The 12,809-nt window shown below is 41.6% G+C and overlaps 1 protein-coding gene across 1 annotated transcript; it reads left to right on the top strand.

The window, feature by feature from the left end:
- Window positions 1–578: 578 nt before the first annotated feature.
- On the top strand, window positions 579–4,130 carry POMC (proopiomelanocortin). The gene is made up of 2 exons (XM_025173659.2): window positions 579–762; window positions 3,459–4,130. Exons 1-2 carry the CDS (start codon window positions 631–633, stop codon window positions 4,128–4,130), a joined length of 804 nt encoding a protein of 267 aa, XP_025029427.1. The 5' UTR covers window positions 579–630.
- Window positions 4,131–12,809: the final 8,679 nt, after the last annotated feature.

The following is a 12,809-nucleotide window of genomic DNA, read 5'->3' as shown; positions in this document are numbered from 1 at the left end:
TCTAGTATTTAAAGCAGAAGTCCTCTGCCTTTTGGGATGAATAAGCACATTTGGAACGTTGAAAGCATGTGATGGGCATTGTCACAAAAATGGTACCGTGGTGGATATGACCAATTCTGTTACCAGATTTAAACAAAGAACAGGGTTGCTGCCTCCTACCATTTATTTTATTTTTCTAAGAATGCCCCCAGGGTCTATGTGAGTCCAAAGGCATTAATGGAAATATGTTATGCTTGAGGCTGGATCTTAGTTTTGCAGCACGCAAGCTCCTATTCTTACCTAAAGTTAAATAAGGAGGGTGAAGAGTTGGGCAGGTACCAAAGAATGTGCCAGCAGGACATTGCTACTCTAGGCAGGAGTTACAATTTTGGGAGAGATTTCTGAAGAGATACTTACACCTAGAATCCTTGGGAAAATATTTTTGACGGCAACTTAGTATTATCCATCAGTAATGCAGATAGAAGAAAGGAGGTTAACCAGGACTAGGTAGTGAGCTTAGGTTAAATCTGGACAAAACCTTTCATAGCTCATGCACCCCAACATTTCATGCTACTTATAATCCACATTACCTGGCTTTCTTTGGTGGCCCATATTTTTGTCTCAGCAGAAACAGCGTGGCTTTCTCTGAAGATGCTGAATCCCCAGTGGAGTCGTCTTTTGGCCATCATGGGAGTTCTGCTCATCCATTCAGCGGCAGGAGTGCATAGCCTCTGTTGGGAGAGCAGTTGGTGTTGGAGCATGGACACGGAAGTGAAGATGATGGTAAGTGGATAGTCCATCTAGGTCCCTCTTCTTCTTGGATGGTTGCACTGGTGAGAGAAAGCACAGGACTTTGACCACCCAGTGAAATGGTTGTTAATTAAATTCAGGTAAATCCAAGGAAATGCCTTGAAATGATTGTATGGGGCTCATTATCCCACATTGTGGGTGACAGCCACTTGCTTACATAGGGATTAAATGGAGATTATTCAAACCGATGAAGACATTGTATATCATCAATGATTAACTGGCTGTTATGATCATATGATGCCAATGCTTCTGGGTCTACTTCACAGGCCCTTCTAAAGCCTTGAATGGCCTGAGATCAGAGTATTTACAACAAAAGTCCACAACCAGAGCCCCAGGTTTATATACAGTCCCTCCAAAGGATGGGATGTAGTCCTTAAAAATCTCTCCAGAAGCAAACTGTAATGTTTAATGTGTTAGAAGGAGGAAATTATTATATTCCTCAGGATAAATCATAATTTAATTACAGTTAATTTTATGTATGTTTGTATGTACGCTAATTTTTTTTTAAAAAGCCTGACAGCAACTCACTATGGGCACTTTACATAATTAAAATCAAATCAAATCAAAAATGTATCTATAGTATCTATATCTTGGTGTAGGCTTTCACAGCCAGTATCTGTTGGGCAGTGTTGAGCTTCACCATTTAGTGACCATGGTTTAGACAACAGATTTCCTGACTTTTCGCTGGCAACTGTGGCTGTCATCTTCAGAGTATCTTCTTTCGTCCTCACTCCTAGCACATCCCCTTAGTATCTCCTTTTGTCCTCACCTCTGCCCTCTCTAAAAATGTTGTGAAATTGGGAAATGTGATGATGTAGTGTGTCTGTTGGCAAAGATCCCTAGCAGCCCAAACAAGCAAGCATATATATCAGAGGGCTGCATGGGGCCTGAGAGTGATGTGATTACTTCATCAGAGGAGATAGAATAAATTTTTCACCTCTTTTTATTTTTCATTTCATTTCTTTTTCATTTGAGGCAACATGATAAGCTTTGCTGAGGCTTAATCCACCTGTTTTACCCCCACACTTTCAGAAATCAATGGATTGCTTCTGAATTTTGGTGACTTAATCTTGTGGAGGGGAATGTAGTTCGTGGGCTCAGATGGTGTAACCCAGTGATAGAGGGAGAACCCAGTGATGTTTGGAAAGGGAATATACGTAGAAGGATAGCGCACCAGAGGCACGCTAGGCTGAATTACCCACTGAATGGCTGATAATGGGAAGTTAACTTCCCAGTTGAGTCATCTTTGGTCTTCTTTTCCAGACCATCAGTCTTTCTATTTCTCAAGCTTCTATAATGCACCTTAAAATTAAAGCCGAAAAACTGAAATAATTACCTTTTTCAGATCTATGCCAATATGCACAGCACATGCATACTGTTGCATGTCTAGAGCTTGCAGAGAATATCAACCAATAAATATTCATCATTGCTGCCTTTTCGGTTGCTGATAGCTGAACCCTGCCTGCTGAACCTCCATGAATCAGTTGAAATCCCTTGTCTCCTTCTAGAAAAAGAAGTTGTTGTTCCACCACATCAATTTGTGTATATTTGGTGATTTGCAAAAAATCCATTCTTGGACGCTGATAGGTGGTAAGGGAAGGGCACTCTCATGATCAACATGGCAGCAAGCCTGCATTTGAAATCCTCAAGAGACATTCTATATCTTGGCAGAATGGTGGCAAAATCTTTCCAAATCGTGATCCTTGGGGCAGCATGTAACAAACTGGTAGTGGTGGGCAGGAGAAACATTCAGTGCTAAACAATATACACACAAATACCAGAACATTGGAAACTGTTTGCCGATACTGCATTTGCCTTGGTCTCAGTTGGAAATGAAATAGTTAAACTGAGCATGGAAAGAAGGGGTATGTGGTGAGAATACCCTCCAGTGGAAAACAGAAACCTTGTCCCAGATTGCAGAAAGACTGAACTTCTTGATGTAGTGACAAAGCCAGTAATTTTGCATATTTTAAAGATTAAAATAACTTTTCCTGGATCCCATTCTGAATGTTCTTTAAGAGGCAAAGGCAGGATGTAAACCCAATGGATATGTAAAGTGTCGACAGGAGTAATTTTGTCTTGTTATCTAACTCCATTTATGATCTCGGATCATTTATCTCACCTAATCTAGAATCCAATTTCTAACAATGGCTGGAATATCTGAGAAGTTCACAAGTGGGAAATAAAGGGCAAAAAAAAAGAGCTCCTTGTTTTTTTGCCACCTATCATCACTGAGAAAAGCAGTTTCCACATGTTCCCTTCCAAGTGAGATATACAGGAAATACTTTGGGTGGGAGGATGCAAAAGCAGATATAACAAGAGTGGTTTGACCAGCTAGATGAGATTTGTCCACTTTGTGGAGGTACCAACTATTCTTAGATCAAGGTCTCCTCCCAGGTTGCTTCCTACTTTAAAGGAATGTATAATCTGGGAGCTAATCAAGATTCTAAATATGAATGAATTAAATTTAAATAGGAACAATTCAGCTTTAGAAAAACTTGCTTGCAAATTAACAAAGGTCTTGCAGATTTGCTGGTGAGCCTGACTCTCATTGCTAAGGCACCAAAACTGAGAAAAGAGGGAAGGGGAATTAGCTTTAGGTGGTACTGGAAGCTGCACAGTAGTTTTTAAGTCAATATTTCCCTGCCTTTCCCCTGTTTCCTCTTCAGGAGTGTCTCAGGGCCTGCAGAATGGGCCTGTCAAATGAGTCTCCGCTATATCCAGGACATGATCACATGCAGCCTCTGCCTGAAAATATTCAGAAGTACATCCACTGGAACAAATTTGGGAAGAATAACAGCAATGGCCGCAACTTAGGCTATAAAAGAAAGGACCTTTCGAGTGACTCCAGTGCAGATCTCTTCTTGACCTCTTCACAAACCCAAGAGAGCTGGGAAGGAGACTCAGAAAGCCACCAAGAGTCCCGTGAAAAGCAAGAAGGCAAGAGGTCATATGCAATGGAGCACTTCCGATGGGGGAAGCCAGTGGGCAGGAAAAGGCGACCCATCAAAGTCAATCCCAATGGGGTGGAAGAGGAATCATCAGAGAGTTATCCCCAGGAGTTCAGAAGAGACCTTTCCTGGGAAATGGAGTACCCTGAACTCGACTCCCCAGAAGAAAAGCAGAGCAGTGAAGCCACCATGTTGGACAAAGAAATGCAGCCAAGAAAAATAAAAAAAGATGATGCCGCTTACAAGATGCGCCACTTTCGGTGGAACACGCCAGCCCTGCCCAAGAAGAAGCGCTATGGCGGTTTCATGACATCAGAGCACAGTCACACTCCTCTAGTGACTCTTTTTAAGAATGCCATCATTAAAACTGCTTATAAGAAAGGCCAGTAAGGGTGAGGGAGATCAAGACCAAAAAGCACCCTTGCACAGTGGTGATGGGGAGAAGAGTCTGGGCACCCTGCATATAAATTTCTCTGACATATTTCATGACAATATTGTTAATGGATATCATTTATTTTCATTGTTCTTACTTATTAATATTAACTAAGAAACTCACTGCTTAGGAGACACTTTCACGTTTGCCTTCTGGTTTTGAATATACCAATAATTGGTGGGAGGCATGGGTGACAGATGTTTAAGGTGACATCTGTCATTGTGTGTAAGTAAGCAGGAAGAAGAGCTAAAGGAGTAGTTATCTTTCAGAGGGACAGATTATTTTTATATTTTAAACCAGCTGTACAATACTGTAAATGAAAGGATTAAAATTATAAAATACTACTACTAAGAATAACGATAATACATCTTTTGCAAACTAAGTAAGTCTCTGAGGTTGTCTTTTGGTCACCTGGAGTGCAGTCATCATGATTTCAGAGTCTCCTGCTTTGCAGCAGACAAGGATGCAATTAAAATGGTATCAATGTTAAAAAAGAATGATGAATTAAAACAGAGAAGGCCCATCTTTTGGAGGGGGAAAAGATTATGTTTGGACTTGCCTTTGTGAGCCAAGAGTTAGTCCAGAAGTGAGTAGATCAAAGAGTGGGCAAGGCCAAATCACTTTTAGATACATTTCTCAAGGGAAATGGGTGTCACCTCCCAATGTTTACCATTTCCCTCCTCCTACATTACATTGGCTACCAAATTTGGTTTGGGAACTATACCGCTGAGTTTCAAGGGTAAACCACTTGGCCACAATTTGGCTGAAAATGAGGATACGCCTGAGAACCACCCAAAGGAGCTTCCACACAACATGATTTTGACCCCTCAGTCTCTCCAAAGCAGTTAGAAGCTGGCTTGCAGCCATCTTTGCTCTAGTGGACCTTGAAACTCTGAGAACAGGCAGGGACTAGCATGAGGCAATAGATGCTCCCTCCAGCTAACCAACGGGAGAGGGCCAAAAATAATCATTGAGTCAGTGTGTGTGTGTGTGTGGGGGGGAGGAAATGACTAGATTTCTCCTTGTGTTTGCCGCATGTGTGGTATACATTTGTTTATTTTTCAAAAGTCTTATTTTTCAAGCTGTTGGTACAAAGGAAAGTTGCTTAGCCATCAAGATGCCATTCTTACTACCCTTTCATTCCCACTGAAAACTGGAAGGATAATTTAACACCTTCCGGGGGAGATGGGCAGCATACAAATTTAGTAAATCAATCAATCAATCAATCAATCAATCAATCAAATAAACACTATAGTTTTCAGCCAGATGCTTTTCCCAGTAGCAGTCTATAGTTCACAGATTAGGGCAGTGTTTCTCAATCTTGGCAATTTTAAGATGTGTGGACTTCAACTCTGAATTCTGGGAGTTAAAGTCCACACATCTTAAAGTTGCTAAAGTTGAGAAACACTGGAATAAGGCCATGGGGCAGTGGCGTGGAAGCTCAGAAATGGCATGCTAGAGCTGAAGGTGTTGAGAAGTGGGGTGAGGCAAGGTTTCATTGTTTACCTCAGCAGGGAAAATTAAGTCCAACAGTGAAACTGATCAGACGCCAACTAGAAGGATTACAACAAGGTTCTCTGGCACCTTTACTAGAGAGCTCCGAGTTCAGGTGGTGGGAGTTGGGGGGAAAGAAAATTCCAAGAAACTGGCCTTTCCCCAAGTTGTGCAGATCTCTAGCACTGCAAATGGAAAATGTTTGCAATCTGAATTGCACTGCAGACAGCTTGGGAGAAAATCAGCTGGGCTGCCGAAGGAGGAGGGGAGGATTGGGAACACAACAGTGCAACACTAGTGTCCAGGAGCATACATATTACTCAGTGGACTCAGACAACCCAACACTGGATTACAATGAAAGAAAAAATGTAGACAGCCCTCTGTAATGTTATACTTTGCAAATGTGTTGGATCACAGATCCATTAATCCCAAATATCATGGCCAAATGTCACAGCTTCAGGAAAGAAGCTCTGGACAGAGGGCCAAAATCTCTCACGCAAAGATGCCCTTGACATAAACTGCTTAATTGGAGCTCCATGTAACTCATTCTCTGAAATGGGTGAAGAATAACATCGAATCACAAAGAACATTATCTTCTTAAATATGGCCATTCCCCAATCTTGTACTGTTACTTATAAAGTAGGAATGCAGACTAGGCAAAATGAGGCCACCTGTGGCTTGCCAGCATCCATTTTTATCCCCCCAGAATGGGTGGGGACAATATTTGACCCCTGCTTGCATTTGGGGGAAATCCAGAAAGGCTTAAAAGGCTAGAATGGGTGACTTTGTACCCTTAGGCCCTGTTACGTTTGGAATGCGACACATAACTTACCACACAAGTCTGGTGCAACTCTTGAGCCAACAGAAGTTGTGCATCCTTGTTCAAGAGTTGGCAGAGCAAAAGTTTGACTGAAGGCATATCCTATGCTCTTGTTGGCTTGACCGGCTTAGTTGAAGAAAATCCTGCATGGACTGAAACATTTTGACAACAGCTTGCAGTGTGGACTACAGGCTACCACATCCTCCCACTGGACAATTCACCTGCTTCTGTGCCCCCACCTCTCTTTTCCAGGAAAGAAATTGCCAATTACTTTCCAGATACTCACACACATATGCATGCACAGAGATCAGAGATGTATGCCTTTAGTCAAACTTCTACTTTACAGGCTCTAGAGCAAGGAGATATATCTACATCCACATCCACATCATCTACATTTACATACATGTATATGTATATACACACACATACATGTACAAAGTTAAATTAAATTTGTACTTATAAGATTAAAGCATCAACATGCAGATACATGCAAGCCCAGCAAGCAGCTTAAAAATGTCCTTCTTTCCAGCGTGCTCTCTAATAGGTTCTGTACTTCTTACCAACATAAAGGAAATAGCATATAGTGGTGGTTAAAATCTTTACTTAGGACAGAGAAGGTTGATGGTTTAAAACCTGGCAGATTTTTTTTTTTTTGAATTATGGTTTTTCTGGAGCAGGTACTTTTCCCTGCCCTCTGTTACTTTAAGTAACTTCAGAGTTTCACCAGTTTACCATTTTTCCAATTATCTGAGATAGAAGGATTTCACTCTCAACTCCCACATGGCCCAAATAAACTTCAGAATATATTCCATCTGGAGGAACCGGTAGAAGCTGTGACCAGGAGGGCTTTTGCACAACTCCATCTGGTGTGACAATTACAACCTCTCCTGGAGCAGGAGGGTCCCCTTTCCACCACTCATGCTTTAGTCAACTCTTGTTTGGACTATTGTAATATGCTCTACATGCCCCTGAAGACCACTCAGAAGCTACAATTGGCCCAGAATGCAGCAACTTGAGTAGCAATGGGCATTTCGCAATCTATTAATGTAACATTGCTAGTTTGAGAGCTGCTCTAGTTACCCATTTGCTTCTGGGTGCAATTCAAAATTCTAGTGGTCACCTTTAAAGCCCTTCATGGCTCATGATTTGAATAGATTAAGAACTGTCTTTTCCCAATGGTTTCTGCCTGAATGGCAGAAGTGGTAGAACGGGCCTGTTTCAGGTCCCTCACTCAGGGGATGCCAACAGCAGAAGTCTCAGAGGTGGGACTTTTCAATTGGTCCCTCTGCTCTTTGGAATAGCATTCTCCCTAAGACCCCTGCTGGGTGAGGGTAGGGTTAGAGTGCAATTCAAGGTGCTGGTTACCACCAATAAAGCCTTGCAAAGTTGCCTATATCTTATTACCTCTGCTTACCCAATACAATCTGATAGGGTTGGCATGATGTATGAAAAATGCCATCAGGAAGCATGCTTTCTCTATTGCCACATCTGCCCTATGGAACAGTATAACCCAGAGATTCAGAGGGCCTGACCCTGCTGGTCTTCTGCAAAGTCTTGAAAATCTGGTTCGTCCCCTAGACATTGGCCAGGGTGTTGGATTTAGTAATGGTTGAGAATATGATTGTGGTTGGTCTCAATTGTGCTACAGTATGTTGTTTTTATTTTTCTTGGTTATTTTTTTTAATCCTATGCTAGCCACCAAGACTTGCAATTTGTGAGTTCCAGAAAATGAATGAATGAATGAATGAATCTTGGACTTCTCAGCAAAAGGATGTTGGCTAAAGAATTCCAGGAATTAAAGTTCATATATTGGGGGAAACCTAGTTTGGAGACATCTGGTCAGGGTTAGTTCCCTCTTCCCTCTCTCCCAGCTGTTAGTTTATGTCTAGTATTTCTCCCATGTGTTCCAGAAATGTTGGATTACATGTTCCATTAATGCCGGCATTGATGAAGTGAGTGGTCTGGTCTTGAGAAGGTGTCATCCAACACAAGAGACCAGCGGCAGCTGTTGGGGAATGGGGCAAGAAAGCCAAGATGGCAGTCATGGCAGCATGCTTGAAGTGCTGCCCTTCATATGTGCATCACAATAGCACACATGTACAAGAGGCAGGTGTGATCTGCCACCTTTGATCATGCTGCTACAATTGCCACCTTGACTTTTTTGACTCCCCATGGATACCACTGCTAGAGAGATTAAGAAAGTTTGTGCTAGATTTAAAACCCTTACATGGCAGGGTAAAGAACTCCAGAACATTGTCTGCAGAGTGCCAGTTGGTTCTAGCCAGGAGCCCAAATTTTATTGCCAGTAAATCCAACAGCTACTCTGCCTCCCCTATGACATACCTAACTAAACTTGAAGTACCGAAACACCAAAGGTACTCTGACATGAAGTGATGCCCTCCCCTCAGCTGTCCTTGAAGGCCGATACAGGAAGATTCCTTACCTGGAGAGACATGCCCCTGTGACTCTGGACACGCAGAAACAACAGAGTATGTGCTTCTCCAGTGCCTGTACTATGGAGACATTCGTACTAGATTCATCTCACCATTACTGCATAAATATCCAGGGTGCACAGGACAATTTTACACCACCTTGATGTTTTCAGATACCAACCCTACTATAACATACAATGTTGCCAGGTTCTTTGCAGCAGTGCTCAATATTCATCAGATATTTATCTGTGCTATAAACTAGATTTAATGAGCACCTAGTTTGCTATATTACAGTGCTCTGCAACTTGGTAAATATAGTTGTCTACATATAACCTTTTATGCTCCCCTGTACTTATCTAAACTCTTCTTTTAGATTTTTGTTCTTTATATATTTATTTTAATTTTATTTATTTATGCAATTTCTATAGCCGCCCATCTGAATCCAAGTGACTTTGGGTGGCGAACAATTTCAATCATTAAAACTATTAAAACCATGACAACTATACTTTCTGTTTTTAGTTCAGGTACCTCTCATATCTTCTAGCCTTTTAGAATTTTTCTAGATTTTTATTTTTGATGTATCCTCTATGGTTTTAATGACTGTATCCCATCCTCCTTATGCTGGTCTATGACCATAATAAAGATTTGATTTGCTTTGTCTGCAGTCCTGAAGTTTTTTGAGGGGGGACGGAATTGACTTGAACTTTTAGGAATGGTGTGGGATTTCAGTAATTTAAACTGATTAGTTAGATTCCTTTGCTAACTCCTTGATGATTAACCTTTCAAGCTTTTCATTCTAGTTTGTGTGTGTACAAGCGTGACAAAAGTATAAAGGGTTATAAAAGTCACCACTCCCTAGATTTACATCAAGTCTTCCTGTCACTTGGAAGAATTTTTTTTTTCCTTTCTGAGTTGCCTCCATATTTGATGTCCTGCTGTTTGTTGGGAGTTACAGTCAACAAGTGATTCATTGAGCTCTCAAAAGGTTGAGACGAGTGGTTTGAGGAGAAATACCTCTGATTGTGTCTCCGCTGCTCTTCACCTCTGTGGCCCATAGAAATGTAAACTCTGCCTCATTTGAAGCATAAATATAGCTCTGGAAGATGAGTGCCTGGAACTTACGTTTGCTTTACTCTTTGGTGTCCTTATGTTAATTCAGAAGTAGGTATTGGACTTCAAATGGCTTATAACATGTCAGGGTCACTTTGGATGGTAACTGCATCTACTATTGTACACAACACAGGAGGTTTCCTAACCCGCAAACCATGACAACCATGTGCAAATAAGACACTCCTTTCCCAGAAGTGTTGGACTGAATTGTTACAAGTCCAGTCAGCAGCTGCAGCTGAATCACCTCCTGAGGACAATGGGACAACATCTGGGAGGCATCTAACTGCAGAAAGTCTATTCATAGGAGCTTCTTCTCCATTTCCCCCCAAGTGCACATCATATAGGCTGCTACAAAGGAGGGGTCATCCAACAGGCTGGTTTCCAATAGATTCAGAAGGAGATTGGCCCATGGGTTTAGGAAGCTGGGGTACATTAAATGGCTAGTGTAAATGTGTTGTTGTCGCCAGCAGGGTGGAGGGGTCCAGTGGGTTTTGTATTTGGGATTTTTATTCCTGTAGGCCACGTGGAGTCACCGTGAGTGAGTTGGGTGGCTGTATAAATTGCATAAATAAAAAAATAAAAAAACAAAACAAAACTAGAATTAAAGCAAGATTAAACACTTCTTCACAAAAGGTATAATTTATTTTTTTAAATAATTTTTATTAAAGATTTTTTCAAACAGTAAAAGACAAATCTGAAATAAACAATAAAAGAAAGAATAAAAAATAAAGATAAGAAAAGGTGCAGGAAAAAAAAAAGGAAAGATAGGAAAAAGAATAACTAAGAGAATGAAAGCCAGAAAAATAAGTTACTTCCGACCTTCTTTGCAACAGAAATTAATAAACTTATTATCCAACCTCCCTCCTTAATATTACAAATACCCCTTCAGCCCCTTGTTTAGTCTTTTTTCAGTTGTCAAAGTCATAAACGATCACATTACTTTTCTCTATTTTCAGCAAAAAGTCCATTAAAGGTTTCCAGTCCTTAAAGGTATTTACTGTTTTGTCCCTGACCAAACAGGTCAGTTTTGCCATTTCTGACAATTCTAGCATCTTCACAACTCATTCTTCCATTGTGGGAATTTCAGTATTCCTCCATTGTTGTCCATATAATAGTCTTGCTATGGTTACCATATATAAAATCAATCTTCCATGACTTTTCTTCTAATTGGCTATCCATAAGTCCCAATACAAAAAGTTCTAGCTTCTTCTCAACATCAATCTTTAAGATTTTTTGTATCATTACAAAGAGCTGAAAATACCTCTCTTGGCCCTGCCAGGCTACTTGTTATGCTTAACTAGTTTTCCTACTATTCTGTCATTTTTTAAAAAACCAATTCAGTGCAACACTGGTGAAAGAATGTATGATAAATGGGCCAAAAGTTTTGGTTATGACATACAAATGGAACAATGGAAGAATATGTGGGTGAAAGGACTGGAATTTATTTATTTATTTATTTATTTATTTATTTATACATAGACTTATCCCCACCCATCTCCCCGCAATGGGGGACTCTGGGCAGTTTACATCAAGTTAAAACAATAAATACATGATTAAAATTTATAAAAAAACAAACACATCTACACAGATGGAAAGAAGAGAAAAAAATCCAAGAGGCTGATGGAAGCCACACTAGGCCTCTAGGGGGCTAGCCAACCCCATTTCTGACAACCTCCCTCCCCGCCCCAGGCCAGATGGCAGAGCCAGGTCTTCAAATCCCTCCAAAAGGCTGGGAGTGAGGGGGCCTGTCTCACCTCTGGGGGCAAGATGTTCCAAAGGGCGGGGGCTACAGCAGAGAAGGCCTGCCTTCTGGACCCTGCTAGTCGGAGTTCTTTTGCCAAGGGGGTCCGGAGCATGTCCTCTCTGTGTGATCGGGTGGGGCGGGTTGAAATCGTGGGGGAGAGGCGGTCCCTCAGGTAGCCTGGCCCCATGCCATGTAGGGCTTTAAAGGTGATAACCAACACCTTGAATTGGACCCGGAAGCAAACTGGTACCCAATGCAGCTCACAGAGTAAAGGTGTTATATGGGTCCTTCTTCGGACCCCAAAAATAGCTCGCACGGCTGCGTTCTGGACCAGCTGAAGCTTCCAGATACTCTTCAAGGGTAGCCCCAGGTAGAGTGCACTGCAGTAGTCTATCTGGGAGATAACAAGGGCATGAGTGGCCATTCGAAGGGCATCCCGATCCAGGAAGGGGTATAGCTGGTGCACAACCCGAAGATGTGCAAAAGCCTTCCTGGCCGCAGCTGCCACCTGCTCTTCAAGCAGGAGCCGTGAGTCCAGGACGACCCCCAAATTATGCACTGGGTCTGTCTGGGGCAGTGCTACCCCATCCAGCACCAATGATGACAACGTCCCGGATACAGAGGAGCCATTAACCCACAGCCACTCCATCTGACCACGGTTCAGCTGGAGCCTGTTGTTCCCCATCCAGACCCTCACAGCCTCCAGGCACCGCGAGAGGGCAGTCACGACATCACTTACCTCACCAGGGATGGAGATATATAATTATCATCAGCATACTGATGATACCTCATCCCAAATTCACATTGTGTTATAATCTTAAGGAGAATTTTTATAAGATGATGTATCATTGGTGTTTGTCACTGGAAAAATTGTCTAAAATGTGTAAAGGTACTTTGAATATATGCTGGAAATGTGAATAACAAGAGGAGACTTTTTATCATGCTTGATGGACATGTAAAAAAGCTAAAAAAATTTGGATCCAAATACATACATTAATTCAGAAGATTTTAAAGATTAATATACAATTGAAGCCAG

The sequence above is a fragment of the Python bivittatus genome, unplaced genomic scaffold, assembly GCF_059951505.1.
Source record: "Python bivittatus isolate LINGU-HERP-01145 unplaced genomic scaffold, Pbiv_v1 ctg000690_np1212, whole genome shotgun sequence".
Classification (NCBI taxonomy): domain Eukaryota; kingdom Metazoa; phylum Chordata; class Lepidosauria; order Squamata; family Pythonidae; genus Python; species Python bivittatus.
This window is presented reverse-complemented; position numbering and strand designations above follow the sequence as displayed.